At 41.0% G+C, this 19,116-nt stretch overlaps 1 protein-coding gene across 1 annotated transcript in view; it reads right to left on the bottom strand.

Moving 5' to 3' along the window:
- Positions 1 to 19,116, bottom strand: part of unc5da (unc-5 netrin receptor Da) — a 201,505-nt gene that overhangs the window by 32,231 nt on the left and 150,158 nt on the right. Inside the window, exons 7-12 of the mRNA XM_034240064.1 lie at positions 16,055 to 16,219; positions 15,683 to 15,715; positions 12,859 to 13,044; positions 9,196 to 9,345; positions 6,845 to 7,063; positions 5,529 to 5,613 (exon numbers count right to left, since the gene is read on the bottom strand). Coding sequence (XP_034095955.1) covers positions 5,529 to 5,613; positions 6,845 to 7,063; positions 9,196 to 9,345; positions 12,859 to 13,044; positions 15,683 to 15,715; positions 16,055 to 16,219 — 838 coding nt within the window. The remainder of the gene's footprint in view (positions 1 to 5,528; positions 5,614 to 6,844; positions 7,064 to 9,195; positions 9,346 to 12,858; positions 13,045 to 15,682; positions 15,716 to 16,054; positions 16,220 to 19,116) is intronic.

Here is a 19,116-nt window from a genome sequence, read left to right as displayed (position 1 = left end):
GAGCCATGGTAAAGAGTTACATTGAACACCAAGCTGATCAGATAACTCCCTGGTTGGTCTGAAGTCCTTCTATCTCCAGGATCTGTACAAATCGGCACATTATGTCAAAAGTCTTCTCACTGGGTGAGCTGCTTTGCAATATACTTCACATTGTTAGAAAAGGCTCCAGAAGGCCTTGGGGACATCAGTATCAGGGGCTGGAGCTGGACAGGCTCTTTCATCAGCACTTCTCCTTCCCTTTGCCAGCCAGGACCTCACATACTGTTCCGGATTGAACTGTCCTAGTGATGGTCCATTACATTTAATGAAAACCAGGCTGGACAGTCGGCTGACAGAGAGAGCATTCCTTTTTGCAGTAAGGATATCGTTCATGCAGCTGAATGCCCGCTCACACTCACTAGTGGAGACAGCGATGGTTCGGACTGCTTTCAGTAGAGGCTCCATGGCAGCAGGTGTACGGGATGCCCTGGTTTCCTTGTATTCGCGAAAGCCCTGAACAGTCTCTCTTCTGTCCACTTTCAGCACTTCGCACAAACGTAGCACCTCTACGTCCCCATACTGTACGTCTAACTCCTCTTCAGGCCAACTTCCAGGATGGATAAATTTCATGTCCTGGATTAGCTGATTGTCCCGGGCCTCCCGGCCATGTAATGGGATTTCTCTTGTGCTGACATGAGAGGAGGTTGTGGAAGTCATTCTGTGTCTCAGATTCTCTACCATACTGCGGAAAAACTGACCTGCATGAATCTGTACAAGCCTGCCATTCTCACGCAGGGCAACACCCTTGAAGGACTTCTCAGCTAGAGCTGTATGAACTGTAGTCATGTGTGGGCCAGGCATGGTGACCATGGATTAAAAAACTCGTATTTCTCGAGTTAAGAGCCTATCTGCTGTAGGCAGTGTCATCTCTCTTTTTTGGAGTTGCCGAGAGAGGTCGCTGAGCTCTGTGAGCGCATCGTACATCAGTCCCAGATTGCTGACAAACGTTGCAGATGTGAGCACATCATCCAGGCCCTTGTACTTTGCTCTGTCTCTGGAATCCCTGCTCGTGTCGTTTGCAGCATTTGTGAAGTGATCATGAAGCATTCGGTAGTTTTCCCAGACTGCTCTGACGCTCCTTTCACTTGAAGCCACCCAGCGGATGGACAAAACACGCCCTATCACCAGGAGACGCTGTCCGACTGCTTGCGCACACTGCGCTAACTGCCTCTGATTTTTGGGGGAGGCATGGAACAAGGAATAGAGTTTGTCAAAAAAGATCTGGAAATGATTGAGCCCTGAGACCTCCTTGACCACATCCCCAACTGCCAGCTCTAGACGATGATTGGAGCAGTGCCACACAAACAGGCTTGGGAATTTACTACACAACTGGGTAGCAACGCCTGTTCTCTTCCCTAGCATGACTGAAGCCCCATCACATGCAAAATAAACGAAACACTGACCTAAAAAGTCCTCGTTAAAATCTCTTCCAAGACACTCCATTAACGCCTTTGTGATGTCATCAGCCGTTGTTCCATCCAACTCGATCAGCTCCCAAAAAAACGTTTCGGGCTCAGCATCAGCTAATGCTGAGCGTAGACACACAACAAGCACCGTTTTACCACTAATAGTGGTAGATTCATCGACCAAAACACAGAGTTTTCTTTGCTTTTCTGTAATGTCTTTTGCCATTTTTTTCTTCAGCTCATGAGCTATGTGGTCGATGATTTCACCACAGGTTTTATTGGAGTGCAAAACCCTGCCCACGTTCAGCCCATTCAGTTTCTGTACATTCAAATCAATTGGCATGTCTGTGAATGGCCGGCTATGTTTGCCAATTGTATATGCCGTTCGAAAAACTCTGATAGTGGTGTCTAATTCAGATTTATGCATAGACTGCACTTGATGTTGAATAGTTTCACGTGAAGCAGATGTAAGGATGTCAGCAGCTTTTACATGGGCTTGTGATTCTTTATGTTCTTTGATTTTTTTTCTCAGGCTAGCTTGATGTTTGCCCTTGTCAACACCGAAATGAGACACTGCACACTCACCCCATTCAGTTGACAGTTTCAGTCCTTGTCCAGTGTGTATTCCCAAAGATTTGACATCTCTGCATATCCGACATCCTAGCTTCTTATCTTTAAGAAGGAGCCATGCATTGGTCTTGCAAAAATATTGCACCTGGTCCGTTGTCCAGCAGTCAGGTGCATCGCTTTGCCCGGTGTTGGTGGTGGCAGTTGCGCCAGCAGCAGCTAACGTTAGAGGCTCTGGAGGAGGCAGCGGAGCTAGTGCTAATGCTAATGCACTAGAACTTGGAGCAGGAGGATCAACCAAAGAAAGCTCCCCATCAGACACAATTTCCAACACAGGCACAGCATTCTCTGTATTTGAAGTTTCTTCCGGCGACAACCGCTGTCTTTTTGCACTTTTATTAATCCACGCTAACATTTTAGAAATGCTAATTTGTGACGTGACTTGCTTTCCTTCTCTCGGGGGCGTGCCTGCTCTGTTCTATCACTCTACATAGCCACCCACTGGGTGGGAGTTGCACTGCATAAACACAACACACGTGCATCTAGGTATGTAAATTGTAAAGCATTAAAACATGGTTTTACTAACAGTTTTCAGTATGTTGTTACTTCGGCATTATTATTATTATTATTATTATTATTTTGAAACGTGTATTACTATTAAATCACGGTCAAATAGGTTAATTTTGACATAGTCGTTTCCACCACAGTATTTGCATGGGGAAGATAAGCCCCGCCCCCTCTCCAGCACGTTCTGTTTGAATGACAGGAGTAAACAGCTGACAGCCGCTGTGAAACTCCAGCGGTTAGAGCGATGAGAATGTCCGTTCGGCACCTCATGACGCATCTACTGAGTACCGGGCGGCTGTATATATATATATGGATGTATAATAAGAACGGCGGGAGAGTGTTGAGTACTGGCACGGTGCATGAGTACCGGAGTACCGCCAGCATGCCGGTACTGAGCAAGAAGTGCCGGTACTCCATGGGTCAGAACCAGAAGTGCCGGTACTGCGTACCGGTGAGTACCGGCCCAATTCCAGCACACACACACACGCACACTCATGACTCATGAGTGTGCGTGTGTGTGTGTGCGTGTGTTTTGTGCTTTCCCAAGGAACAAAACCTGAAACCAAGATTTTTTTTACTCTTATTTTTTTACTTTTTCTGGTGCAGATTTATGTGTATGTAACTTCTTTAATATACTGTTACGTTGTTCAAAAAATAAAAACAACAATGCTTTTCTATCTAAAAATAATACCCCACATGCAGATAACCCCGTGCCCTGCAGCCACAGGCTCTAAGACACCAAGGTAACCTGCTACTGAGACTATGGTAATTATCCAGACTGCCTGTGAGCATAGATTAAAGGTCTGGTTATTTAGCATCTCTGATTGTGGTTATGAGAATAAAGAAGTACCACTTCAGGAAGATAGTTGAAATGTAAATATTAGATTGGGGTTATTAGTTAAATCGTGTCTCTTGTTATTGTGCTGTCTATTGTTACATGTTTTCACACAAAAGCATCAAATGTGGCATTTATTGTTTTTATTTATTTCATTTAGCTAAGAACACAATAATAAGTAACGTATTGACCATGACTCATCAGTGAGAGTCTCTAAAGTTATCACATTGGTATGGAGTTCAACAAAATTACAGGCATAAAACTAAGCTTGGAATTATACTGAATTAATGTATTTGGTTAGAGTGTAAATCCATCCAAAACAAAAAATGATAAAAGGAACATCACTTCCCTGAGTGACACTATGCAGTATAACTTGCCTTCCTGTGTAAAGGATGGTCAAACAACTATTAGCAACTCACGGTTGTCTGCCTTAGGCTTTCCCAGATGTCATCACTTCGTCATTTTATCCTAATACATTTTTTTTTCTAATTGTCAAAATTAGCATTTCAATTGAGTTATGGCCAGAAAAACGGTGTTGTAAAGTAACAGGGACATTGACCTCTGACCACAGAATTATTATCAGTTTATCTTTTAATCCAACTGCATATTTGTGCTAAATTGGAAGAAATTCCCAGAAGGCGATTCTGTGATTTTAAGCCTTCAGTCAATGCTTAGGGAAGCACAGAGGCAAACAAATCAGAATGATGTTGCTCAACTCATTGACCTAAACTTGCACGAGTCACATCCTAAAAGCGATATTTTGTCACAAACGATGATGCTGTCCTCAGACTACCCACTGTCCCCTGCTGCGCTGGAGGAGATCGCACACAGAACCACCTGGTGAAGCCTAGAGGACGAACTAAAGCTCTTTCAAACACCTGAAACCGAGCCAGAGCCGATCAATTCTTATTCTCTGCAGAGGAAAGCCACGTCTTATGTAGATGACCGAGTTTGAATGGAAAGAAAGGATCCAATTTCTCCGATGAACTCTGCGGCTGTCAGAAGATAGGCTGTGACTGACAGCTCAGTGGGGCTCGGGTCCTGCAGCTCCTCAGACGGCAGCCAGAGAAGTAAACAGCATCAGCTTATCAGAGCAGGGCAGCAGCCTGGAGGGCAGCGCCGAGGCTGAACTGGGGAGACTTTGGGCAGAGGGGTGTAACCAGCCCCCTGACTGAGCCCGTCCCCAACCTGAAGGTGACCTTTGATCTGTATCTTTTCCTCAAATGACCCTTGGCACTTAATGTGTGGGTGCTGGTGAAATCGCAGTTGAATTTCACGTGGCACTAAATGTCACTTTTGATTCTCCCTGGGATGTAGAAATTGAAATTCATTGAGAAGCACAGGCTGTTATCCGCGTTGTTAGGGTGATATTTCGCTAGCGGGGTTTCACACAGACATGCTGACACATTGATACCGTCTGCTATAAATCAAGAACATGTCCAAAAACGGACTCCTGCTTGTCAGATACCGTTTGAGGCTCCGTTGCAAACAAGTCACAGGTATTACTCCCCTTTTCAAATGGCTCTTATCTATCATGCCTTTTCCTCCTCAAGTAATAGCTTTGTGAGAATCCTGACATAAGAGTTACAGAAAAAGACTTGAGCTGGCAGGAAACAGTCATCCAAACTTTAGCATACATATCACGTTCAACAGAACCAAAAACATAATCAATATCACCGATCATCGTGACTTTACAAAGTTCACAGTGCACTCTCACCAGTCACGATGGAAGGAGATATTGTCACTGTTTTGTCTACTAACTTAAAACGGGCTACCAGAGGCATGGAGGGCATCTCTCTCTCTGAGACAGTTGCTTAAGGCAGCATCGAAATCTGTCTGCGGCTGCCAATGTATTTATGACACGTCATGTTCCCCCCCGCAGTGCCTGCAAGATGAGAAAGGACCCCTGATGGGTGGGTATATGTTCTGCATCTGTATGTGTGTATGTGTGAGTACATGGGACTGTGTATTCTCCGCTTGAGAGGATCTGTGTGAGCTGTTTGTGTGCATGTTCGGCAAAGAGAGGGAGAGACGAGGTGGCGTGAAGAGGGAAGAGAGATGTGCTGCGATGGTTGAAAGATTAAAAGAGAGTAGTGTGTACTGAGAGTCCTCACATGCTGTCCTCCTGGTTGATGATCATGTACATCTCCCAGGTAGTGTCTTCTGAGATCCCCCCATGAGGCACCAGCAGACTTATCCCTGCAGAGAAGAAGGCATGCAGAAAGTGATCAGCACACAGGTAGAGCGGTGGGAGAATACTTAGATAATAAGAAGTACCAGAGTGTAGGAATACTCTGTAAAGTCCTGCAATCAAAATGTCACCCAAGTAAAAGTACACATATACTTACCAACCTTCATTATGCAGTGCCATTTCAGAATAATATATATGATATGTTTTATAATGATTGATCATGAAAGTGTTCTCAAAGCTGATAAAGGTGCAGCTAGTTTGAATGACTTTGTAGACTGCAGGGTAGCTTGTGGATTCAGGTGGAACTAAAGTTTGATTCAACACTTGATTATATTTCACATCATTCATCCACATCTGTGAAGTAACTAAAGGGATTAAATACATGTAGTGGAGTACAAGTACACCATTTACCTCTGAACTGTAGTCGAGTAGAAGTACAAAGTAGCATCAAATTGAAATACTCAAGTAAAGTACTAGTACCTCAAAATTGTGTTCAAGTACAGAACCTGAGTAAATCTACTTAGTTACTTTACACCACTGACAGCTACACACTGCCCTGCTGTCATGTCTCTTTACTAAAGGTGACAGCCAGAGAGGTGATGGCATGAGGAAAAGGAAGAGGGTCCCGGAGGCCTCGTGAATCAATGCTGCCAAGAGCGTCTTTGTCACAAGCACAAACACTGTGTCTCAGATACACACACTACTGTATGATAAACAATTACTGCCAATGTACACTGCAGTTGATAAAGGCCCTCGAGGGACAGGATGATGAATGTAGGCCGCGAGGAAAAGCTGCCTTAATAATGTGGTACACTGAGCATCACAGGTTTACATAGTGAACATTTACTTTATAGTTTACAGTGTGTTCTTTATAAAGTTACACATTCACTATAGCTAGAACACTTTGTCGTATAATGAAACATGTTGATTGGGTTTGTCAGGATGCACTGGTTGGATAGAAATGTCAAAGCTGTCTAACTTCAGCGCTTCAGTAAATAAGATATTCATGTTCATGTTAGTCGGTCGATCAAAGACATTTCCAAATATTCGCAGCATGCCAACAAGGTCAAAAAACTTCCGAACGCATTACAAGGTTCCCTGTATCATCTTTGCTGCTGTTTCAAACGATGGTAAGATATAGATTTCAGCTTCTCTGCAATTTCTTTAGTTTTAGGTTTAAGGAATGTCAGTTTACACACTGGGTTATATATGGAATGAAGTGTCTTACAGTGGGCTCACCTGTGCTGGGCACCACCAGCCTGCCTCCAGCATAACCAAACACTGCAGTTGCTTTGTGAAGAGGCCTGCTGGGAGTCAGAGAGACTTGTGGAGTGAACAGATTTTTGCCTCTTCTGCCCAGCGTGGTCCCAACTGGAACCCCTCTGTAGTCTGGAGCCAGGCCCCGTGGAAATGTCTGAGGGTGGGACATGACATGGTATTCTGCCCTTTCTGCCACCCCTAGAGAAACAATCAAATACAACGTTTTTGCGGTTAAACTAACACTGTTCATTAGACCCAGAGCAAAAACAGTAGCCTATAGGGCATCACTGTAAACTCAATTTCTCTATTACCACCGGAGTGCAGACACATGTAACAGCAAGATATTAGAGGATTACATTAGAGGTTGAATTCAGTATGGTGTCTGTAAAACCAATCACTCTCCAAATTGATCGTCCCTTAAAACAGCAGTTGTTCAATTATAGCTTAGCAAACAAATTTGTCTTTGGATTTCTCTTCAAGCTAAAGCAGTGCGCATGGATCTGTTGTAAGAAGTAAGTAGCCTAGTAAGAAATACCATGAAAAACAAAACATGTTTTGTCCGAGCTAGGGATGCTCCGATCGATCGGTCACCGATCGAGATCGGCCGATACTCACTCTCTACCGATCGATCGGTGCTCTCTAAACATGCCGATCGCATGACGTAAAATACACGACACTTTTCTCTGTGCGCGGCAAAACAAGCTCGCCAAAATGGCTTCACCGGTCTGACAGTATTTTAAGGTGTCCGAAAAAGACAGTAAAATAGCGGTATGCAACGTGTGTGAAGCAGAAATCCTGCAGCTCCGCCCGCTGTGACGGACCGGTGAGCGGAGCGAAACACACAAGAGTTAGACCTAACACACTTAGCTATTTGATCTACCTCTGGAACAAGCTAAACTAGATATAAATATATTTATTCTTCACTGTCGGGTCACTCATTACTGGATCAGTGAGCTGCATGAGACGATACTGACGGCTGTCAGGAGAGGGAGAGACAGGGAGAGAGAAAAAGAGAGCGCTTCCGCTCATTCATCCCGTGTTATTATTCAAAGTTAATGTAAACTTGAATAATGTACATCATTTGAATGTAATAATTAAGTTGATTGTTGTTTGTGGAAGCTCCAGTGAATGAGCCCCATTAACTGAGTTTTAAACATCACTTTAAATGGAAGATTTAAAGTGATGTTTAAATCTTCCATTTAGGCCCCGCCCACTCGATCGGATCGGCGATCGGTATCGGCCGATACTGATTCCGGCGATCGGCCCCAACATTGGCGATCGGAGCATCCCTAGTCCGAGCTATTAATATATATATATATATATATATATATATATATATATATATATATATATATATATATATATATATATATATGCCTACCAACAAACTGTGAAATAAGAAGACAACATGTTTTCGTTGGCTGCCTTAGTAAGAAAACATGAGATTTGATAAACATTCAGGTTTTCTACAGTACCTTCTCTCTTAGGGAGGAGGGCTTAAAGAAACAGGTGTGAAAAACCAAGCATTTTAGTGTAGGATAAAATCTGATATATTCATACATTTGTTATGAGAATAAGGTGCTTTATAAACATTGAAGCAATAAAACAAGGTCTAGTAAAAAAGTAAAAGTATGAATCCTCAAAATGAGCACAATATTACCTCTCCAGGCAATCTCCCCCAAAACCAAAAACAGAATGTAAGAATTGTAACAAATTAATTAAATAGTGTGTTTATCTGCTATAACGTAAGCTACAATTGTTAGCGTGAATAGCTAAGTAGCTACTAGACTATAGACTGTAATTTGAGATAGTGCTTTGTTTGCCAAACTTAACTTCATCTTCATAGGTGCTTAAAGACATTAAAAGTCATCTGGAGGCGGTGTTTTCAACCAGCTAATGGAGCTCATTTTACTGAAATCAGCTGTTCAGCTATATCTAGTAATAATCTGCCGGCAACAGTTTATATTTTTGCCAGGAAATCTGACGTCTGAAGCCTGCTTTTGTCTGAAATCAAGAAGCTACCGCACACTTAGAGTTGTACATCTGTATCACTGTAAACTGCAGATGTGCGGCGCAAGAGCGGAAAGTTTGACAGGCGTAGCAACAGTAACTAAGAAGGCCGTGGCTTAGCAATGGTCAATTTGTGATGCCCTTCAAGACCATGACCATTTTTCTTTTATGACAGCTTTCTTAGAGATTGCCTCAAAGCAGGTTCAAAGCAAGATGGATTATCCTTCCGAACAGCAACAGCAAACTTAGTTTCTTGCCTTTCCAAAAAGTATTTGAACACCACAGTCAGGGGCTCACAAAACACACATCTATTTGCTGACCTTTGACCTTGAGATTAGGCAATGGGTCAAGCAGTGAGCGCTCAGCCATCAGATCCTTGTCGATGGAGTCCTGGAAACACATAGGGCTGGTGTAGGTGCGCGACACTGTCAGATCTGGTTGCATGGATGAATTCATTAGCAGAGGGTTTGCTGAAAAACACACAAAGAGAGAAAATGCAGATTACTGTCAACAATAAGACATCTTTAAGCAACAATCACAATTGCAGAGAGTGACACTTTACACGGCCTCCATCAACAACAATTAAACCTATAAGGTGTCAAGACAATTAGGTTTTTAACATCCTTCAAGTATTACCATAATTAAATCCCCATGGGAACAGGAACTCCTTACCGAGTAATGTCCCAATTAAAGGGCCAGCGACTGTGATGCAGTAATATACTTAAATCTGATGTTCAAAAATCACTGCCATAGTGATACTGAATCAATTTGTAGATCAACTAGATTTACATATCTACATTCTTTTTTCTAATAAAAAGGTGTTGCTGTGGCTAAAGGCAACCATGTGTATGCAGTGGTGGAAAGTACATTTAATCAAGTACTGTACTTAAGTAACATTTTGAGGTACTTATAATTCACTTGAGTATTTTTATGTTAAGTTACTTTATGCTTTAATTTACAACATTTCGGAGGCAATCTTTGCTTGTACTCCATTCATTTTTTTTAAACAAACTTAGTTACTAGTTTGCAGGTATGGATTTATAATACAGAATATAAATCAACCAATAAAGCATTATGTATTCTTATATGTTAAGCAATTTAGCAGTAAATCAAGTAATTTAAATAATCCCCTCCTTTTAACAAGACGTTAATGCATTATTAATGATGGGTGTGGGAGTGTGGGAGAGAAACTCCCTCTGGAGGGAACATGCACAAAAACCTTTATAAACTAATAGGGCCTCTTTAGGTAAAATACCTGAGTACTTCTTAAACCTCTGTATGTATGTTTTATACATTTCCTTTTGGATCAATTAAGAAACACAGAGGAACATAGAAAGGCTATTACAGATGAGATGAATCTGTTAATTGTAAAGTGAAATTATTTGTGATGAATGACTCGTTGACAGCTGTTTCAGCAAACAGTACATGACGCGGTTAAGAAAACAGCATGATTTCTCTTAATGAGCATAGAGATGGTGTTTGCTGATTTATTTTGTTGGGAATTGGGTGAGCCGTTGTCTCATGATTAAGGACATGATGGCGTAAAATAATTGCAACGATTAATATATAAGTACTGTAGCAGTGTAGAACAGGCTGCAAAGTGTAAGGGGGGGGGCAGGCTGGGATGTATGGAGGCTGTTTTAGAAAGGAGAACAGGGACCATGATTAAAGCTTTCCCTGGCTCCTGCTGTGTTATCAAAATGAACTTTATTATGCCCCGCTGAGAGCTGTTGCTGTGGCGCCCCGTAATGCCAGCGTTGCAAAAATATGCCTCAATCTGCGGTCAAAACACACCACGCTCCTGAGCTCTGTGCCTGGAAACAAGGAGCCATAAATGCTCCATTCAGGATCCGAGTGAATGACATGTTAATACACAAACAAAGGCGTTTTAATCTTGAAACATGAATAATTCATTTAAGTTTAAGTTAGGGCAATATAAAAAAGAGCCAAGAATGTCACAAACCGACACCTCTTAAAATATGGTACCAAAGAAGTCGTAGGTAGTCATAAAAAGCATTTAAAAATTGTTAAAAGAATGACATTGACTTTTGAGTTTTCAGTAAATGTTTATTTCTTGGGGTTTGCTGATGTTTTCATGAAAAGCAATAGATGTATTGTGGAGGCTTTATAATGGATGTTATTGGATGTTTAGTGCACTACAGAAAGAATGTCGAGAGGGCTCGAGTGAACAAATGGGAAAATTAAATCCAGTAATTTTGGCCCCTACAACATTTAAATAATTGATGTAGTTATATCACAGTACAAAGCAAAGTATGCATAATTCATTTTTATAAACATTATTACATAAGAATATACAAAACTGTCGGCTCGCTTGACATTAATGTGAGTACACTTACAGTGTTACAGTGTTCTGCATCTTGTTTTCTTCTCACTTTGATAGTGTGTGTGTGTGTGTTGTATTATTTGGTTTACTTTATATGAGACAAGCTGAAAAATGAGACCCATGTCTGGTCACCCTTCTTCATTTTTGCTTTGTTCTTATGTTTGGAGGAGAATGACACTTCATTTATATTATAATGCCATCTCACTGTACCAGGCAAACTGCAGACTTGAATTGATCTTGCACAGATGTTCAGGGCCTTATGAATCATCCATCTTATTAAAAGTAGTATGAGTGCAGTTGATGTCAAAAGTCTATTTTTCATTTTGTTACTTTATGAAAAGTAAATCAAACCAAATCCCCATACTCTTCTGCACGATCACTTGATACATTACAGCCTGGAGACAAACTGTAATGCTGTATCTTCATGGAAAATCAATCCAAATGCCATTTCATTGGGTGCAGAATCTTTATCTGTCTTTTTTGGTTATTTGAGAATATATTGTGGTCTGTAGTCATTCTATCATTACAGCAGCTCTGAACTCTACTGAATGCCCATTTCTAGTCGTACTGTATTTGAACTGGTCTTTAAAAACCTCTTATTGCAACGTCAAGGACAAAGAACACTTCTTGTATCTTTAGACGGGGAAGAGGCTCTTCAAACGTTTCACATAAACCCATTTCATGTATTTTTTGTTTATTTATTTTCAGAATCAGAATTTCTTTATTTGTCCCGCTACTTGGAAGTGTACGATACCACGTAGTTATTAATGAGAAAAAACATAATAAGTAAAAAAACAAACACGTAGCACATAAGTAAAACATGGTACATATATATTTTTAAAGTGACCATATACAATTTAGAGATAGCTCGTACTGTTTACAGATTGTAAATACATTGAAAGGAAAATAAAACGTGAATTGCACAAGGTTATATTGCACATGCCTGTATATTGCAGAGCTTCTAGATGTATGGATTATTATTAGTATTATTATATTAATGAACATTCTTAAAAGTTAAATAATTATTAAACATTAAATATGGACTGCGATAGATTAATTAAAATGATCACCCATAACTTTGGAGGCTACATGCTGTATGGGTTTCTTTCTCTTATTGTTAATTAAAAACATTTATCTATCATACAGCACATGAGGGGTAGGTGTGAACATGCAAGCAAGACATACAGTTCATAATCGCATATTTCAACTTTATTCTCAAATGTATGGGGTGTGCTTAGTGTAATTATGTAAACACCGGCAAACGCCGTGCATCATTTCATAAATAATTCAATCATCCGACATGTATCTCCACACAAGCAAATTACCCGGAAACGTGCTTTACTTTTCTACACGCCACATTAGTATTTGCATATTCCCAATATATATAGTGTGATATTTAAGACTAAACTCAGGTTGTTAAAGGGAAATTATTATAGGAAGAATTATAAAACCTTATTTTCCATCTGCCCTCTCATGTTTCAACCACTTTTATACATTTGTTGATGTTACTGCTTAGGTATGGTATGTGGTTAAAGCCTATGTTCACAGTGGGATTTAGCCTTTCTTTGCACCATTCTGGGATTTGTTTGTATGTATTTGGTGTGTAATGGGATTTGTAAGACACATAGTAATGGCTCACCTTGACGAGAGGTCTTGAAGCTGAAGGACTGGAAGCCCCCGGTGAGGGCGGAGGAGTCGATGACATCCACCCCGTACTCACTCTGGCTCCTCCGGTACAGAGTGACAGCGATGATCAGCAGCACCACCGTCACCACCCCCGCAGCCAGGCCGGAGTACAGGGCCACGTCGCTGCTGCTCTCCACATCTGGGGAAGGAAGAGTGAGTAAGACAGAGAGTCACATTTTTGAGCAACTTTTCACTCTGCTTAATTAGGAAGCGGGTGGATGTTTTTTCCCAGAATGAACTGAAAATCTGTGTTGCTAAGGAACATCCACTTCATTTAAGATATGAATACTGTTTTAGGAGGCAAGTCTACCTTGGTTTCAAACTACTTTAGCGCCTTTTTTGTTTTCTATTCCTCGCCTGCCCTGCCTCCTGATGCACAGCTTCATTGTTCCATCGTGGAGTGTTAAAGCTACTAATGAGGAACCTCGGAAGGAAGGCGATTATAATCAACCCAGCACCTGACTGTCATTTCAAACACCGCCTGGCTCTGGTGTTGGAGGCACTCTGCGTTCCACTGGGATAATGTGACAAAACCAATTCATTAAATTAGCTCATCGGCAATGATTATGCTCTATCTGGTCCCACCAGTACTGCAGCGTCCAACTCCACAAAGAAAAAGAACGAGTGGGAAATAAAGGGGCTGCTAGCTTGTTCTTGAAAGATAATGAGATCTGCATTGAAACAGGACATGCTGATAAATCCTCTAAGTAGCCTGAAGCTCAAATGAGGAGAAATTTACAAAATACGCAAAGCGGCATTAACAGCTACAGTAGCGGGTTAATTGGGGGCTTGGGAAGTTTTGGCACCCTGGATGCATTTTTTTCTCCATGTTTCTGACAAACAGAAATACATAACTGTATTAAAGGACAAGGAAGGAGGATGTGTGCTTGTGGCTTAGAAGGTGGGAAATATGCAGCGGTAATAAACACATAAATAGCCTATTACCCTGAACGGAAATAATGAATAAAACAATTAAAACACAAACACAAACTACTGGACCCTTGGCTTGAAACGCTTTTCTTGATGTGAAGAAAAATCAGAATACCTTTATTAGTCCCGCAGAGGGGACATTTGCAGCGTTACAGCAGGAAAGAGCCACAGACACATATCATATAATAAACAATATGCTAAAAAAGGATAACAACTAAAAAAGTTACATACATTTCAAAAATACAGATCAAAAACAAATCAAATCTACAAATCAAATCCTGTAGCAGCAAAAATATGGGTATTTCAAGTTAACATTAGATTGTTACAGAGGTGAAACTTAGGTAATATTAACGTTGGAAACAGGTGATTCAGTTGATGAAATTGAATAGCATCCATAAAATAAACACACTGTACAATGTTTATTAAAAAGAGAAAATGTTTTCTCTTTTATATTTGAATGACCGCTGAATCTAAGTAACAAGTGACATGTACCAACACACAGTATGTTATTGTAAATGGAGTGAACATGTGTGCCAAGCGTGGAGAAAACAATACCTAAAAAACACAATCTAAAGCAAGGAGAGTCTACTCTATGACAAGCCTGAAAATAAAATGTTTAAAAAGGCAAAGTATTCCTTATAACATACATGTTGATTACTGAAAACTATGTATTCTACCTGTCCATCAGAATACCTCACCTTTATTTTCAGTGCAGGAGAATGAGTCATGCAGAGTGTTAGTTTTCAAAACCACACCTGTCAGAGGGATCCGTCTCTCTTATATCAAGACCTCAAATCTAAAATATTGTGTCCTAATTCATGGCAGTATGTTCTGGGGCGACTTCAAAATAAGTAGTTTGTGGGTGATGATAGGTCCATGAAGTGTGCCTCATTTGTAATTGCTATCTGACCCGTCTCGAGGTACGATTCACAAAAATGATTGCGCAAATGATATTACAGCTGAAATATGGCCATTACGTTTTGCGGCTGAGTGCAATTATCCATTAGGCAAAGTAAAAATGCGCTGGAGGCCAGGCGACTGAGGGGAGAGTACGCCTCAGGGTGGTGTCGTCAGGAGGGGCTTTTCATTTCCATCCAAACCCCCCAGAGGCAATTAACAGAATGGAAAAAGTAGAATTTTAGGAAAGTAGGGACGAAGAGGAAATAATGAGTTTTTCCGTTTGTATATCAACATTACATTTAATTCATTATTTGTTTATTTTTCATCATGTTCTTTCACAACAACATGTGGGAGGCTTTATTCAATTATTTTCTGATGACACAACTGTAATTGCATCCTGTCAAAAAAACTATGGAGGTGGACTCCTAACTTTGCCTCCGTTACTTTTGCTATGAGTGCTGATATTTGTGTACTGATTTTTGCAGTGAGGATAATTTGAATAGGAAGGGGCCGTTCACTGTGACCGTTAAAGCCCTGCCATCATGATTCTAACACTATAATTCTGTTCAAATGAGTTTTGCTTGCTTTCTCTTCCCTACTGCCACTTCACCATGTTGACAAAAGCTTTGCCGTTTCAGGGTCTCCAATAAAAACGCTGTGCTCGTCAAAGACTCAATGTTACTATCCAACTCCGGCAGATAGGAGGCTGTGTAGCCTAGCAACAGCTTAAGTAAGCAGACCAAGTATAAGTCATATATAAAGGCTGTGATGATGCTAAATATGAGCAGTCAGGCCGTATGAAAACAACCCTGGAGCCAATCGATTTCAAGTATTGTTTTGTCGTTGTACAAACTCAATGATTGCTCAAGTGTTCTGCCAGGCCATGGTTAGAGGCAGTGATATATTTAAAATTACATAATAGTAATGGAAGATGAGAAGACACTCACCCTGTGGCTTAGCATCGTGTAGCAACTTTCGATCTGCAAAGACAGAGAAACATGAGAATTGAGCGTTCCTCTTTGACCTTTTGAATGCTACAAGTCTCAGTTGATTTAATTACTACTTGTGTATGCAACCATGCCTGTGCACACTGTGGTTATGTATGTGGAGAGGATGAATAATGAAGATGGATGAGGATTCTGGTAATGAGCATGATTATAATGACGATCATGATCTAGCCCACACTGCCAAAAACTATGAACGGTAAATCTATAATGACACAGCCCCTGAACACAATGGGAGTGACAGTAATGAGGCAAAACTATATTTTTCTCAGTATTGACTGGGGGGGGGGGGGAAGAGATGGTGATGGGACCCACTCTGTGTGCACAGGCCCCCGGTGCAGTTGTCTGTAGCGAGCGCCCCCCCGTCACACAGCCGGCCTCCATGTTTGGGCTCCGGGGCCGTGCACTCTCGGCTGCGCTGCCTCTCACACTCCGAGCTGCACACCGACCAGTCACTCCACTCAGCCCAGCTGCCGTCCACTGGGGGGGGGGGGGGGCAGATACACATAACATTGTTTTAATCATTTAGATGTGATTGTATATGTTCAAAGACCAACAATAGGATAGATAGGGATGCAAGGACGAGGCAAACACAAAACAATAACATGAGGGTGGGGCCTGCACATGGTCTTATATCATGGTGTAGTGCATAACAAAAATAAACACACTCATTATTATTATTATTTTAACCCTGTTTTAGATGTATTTTCTGTATTAGTCTCACTTGTTTTTTGTTGTTGTTTGTTTTACAAAGGGGAGCAGCCGAGATGGTTTAAGTCTAGGAATGACCTTATCGTGACCCATAACCTGTTATTTACTCTATCGAGATGTTATGCACACACACACACACACACACACACACACACACACACACACACACACACACACACACACACACACACACACACACACACACACACACACACACACACACACACACACACACACCACACACACACACACACACACACACACACACACACACACACACACACACACACACACACACACACACACACACACACACACACACACACACACACACACACACACACACACACACACACACACACACACACACACACACACACACACACACACACACACACACACACACACACACACACACACACACACAACCTTCATGCCAAATTTCAGCCTCCTAATAAAAAAACGTTGGTCGCCAAAGGGTGAAAAGATAGATAATTTAGATGATTTTCAGTCTGGCTTTAGAACACATCATAGCACAGAGACAGCTCTGGTTAAAGTCACAAATGACATTCTAATAGCCTCAGACAAGGGACTTGTCTCTATTCTTGTTTTGCTCGATCTCAGTGCTGCATTTGATACTATCGACCATGATATCTTATTGCAAAGACTAGAGCACTTAGTTGGCATACAGGGAACTGCTTTAGACTGGTTTAGGTCCTTTCTATCTGAACGGTCTCAGTTTGTACGTGTCAACGATGAATCTTCCACGCAAACCAAAGTTAGCCATGGAGTGCCACAGGGCTCAGTGCTCGGACCTATTTTGTTCACATTATATATGCTTCCGTTAGGCAATATTATAAGGAATCATTCTGTAAATGTTCATTGTTATGCGGATGATACTCAACTATATTTATCAATCAAGCCTGATGAAATTAATCATCTAAATAAAATTCAAGACTGCCTTAAGGACTTAAAAACGTGGATGACCTTACATTTTTTTTATGTTAAACACGACCAAAACTGAAGTTATTGTACTTGGCCCGAAGAATCTACGAAACAAATTATCTAAAGATATACTAACTATGGATGGCATTAATTTGGCCTCCAGTGAGACTGTAAGGAATCTTGGTGTTATATTTGATCAGGATTTATCATTTAACGCCCACATAAAATCAATTTCAAGGACCGCCTACTTCCATCTACGTAACATTGCAAAAATCAGGCATATCTTGCCTCAAAACGATGCAGAGAAACTAGTCCATGCATTTGTTACTTCAAGGCTGGATTATTGTAACTCTTTATTATCAGGGTGTACCAAGAAGTCAGTCAAGTCGCTTCAGCTGATTCAAAATGCTGCAGCTCGTGTATTAACCAGAGTTAGGAAAAGGGACCACATTACTCCTGTTCTGGCTGCCTTACACTGGCTCCCTATAGAACACAGGATATAATTTAAAATTCAAAATTCTTCTCGCCTACAAAGCCCTTAATGGGCAGGCGCCATCTTACCTTAAAGAACTCATTATACCCTACTGTCCTATTAGGGCATTGCGTTCCAAGAATGCAGGGTTGTTGGTTGTTCCTAGAGTCTCTAAAAGTACAATGGGAGCCAGAGCCTTTTCTTATCAAGCTCCACATTTGTGGAATCAGCTTCCAGTTTGTGTTCGGACGGCAGACAGCCTATCCGTTTTTAAGAGTGCGCTTAAGACCTTCCTTTTTGATAAAGCTTATAGTTAGGGCTGATTACATTCAGCCCCTAGTTTTGCTGATATAGGCTTAGTTTGTCGGGGGACATCTTACTTCTTCCTTCTCTCTGTCTATACCTGTGTACTCTCATGTTCCGATTAACCCAGCTTCCCCAAATGTCTTTCTTTTTGGTGTCTATATACGCCGGGATCCGGAGACATGGATGATCCTGCGGTCCTGTGTCCTGGATCGCGAGCCCTGGATCTTGAGTCGTGGCTGTGGTCCTGGATCATACACTCTAAAAACAAATGCCTTGGCTCAACAAAGAAAATCAACGCAACAGTTTGCATCGATGTTTATTGAGTTAAGACAACTTCTAATGAAATTGTCTTAAAGCAACAAAGTTATTTGAGTTAGAGGAGAAGGCTTTTCCTCTACAATCAGAGGTGTTTTTAATTACCACTTACTTAATAATTGGTAGCATGAACACGAGTTTTGAAGTTGATTACTCAATAGATTAAGTTGTTCCGACTTGTTTTACCACATGATTTAAAAGGATTTTAAGTTGTATGTACTAAATTACCATCATTGTGAACACACGTTTTTAAGTTGACAACCATTTATAAATTAAGTTGCTCCAAATACATTGTATTCAATAGTTTTTTTTCTTAGCTTTTTCATGTTTTTGCCTTTTTAAAGAAAGAAACTAATTGATTCTACAACACAAATATTAGGCAATTAACTTTTTATTTTGAACTGCAGTTGTTTATTTCAACACATGATGTTTCAATCAGGAGAGAATTCATTCTGTTTGAACATTTATTGACACATGCCATATGATAAGGTGCATGAACACCTGAAATCACAGCTGACTGCAGGAGAGAGGAGAACCATTTTATAGATTGGCTGCAGCACGTTGATTGGCTGCTGGAGAATGAGGTGAAATGTAATAGGTTAAAGAGAACGCCTGTGATGAGCTGATT

The sequence above is a fragment of the Gymnodraco acuticeps genome, unplaced genomic scaffold (genome assembly GCF_902827175.1).
Source record: "Gymnodraco acuticeps unplaced genomic scaffold, fGymAcu1.1, whole genome shotgun sequence".
NCBI classification, from domain to species: Eukaryota; Metazoa; Chordata; class Actinopteri; order Perciformes; family Bathydraconidae; genus Gymnodraco; species Gymnodraco acuticeps.
Note: the sequence above shows the minus strand (reverse complement) of the source record. Positions and strands in the feature narration are given on the sequence as shown.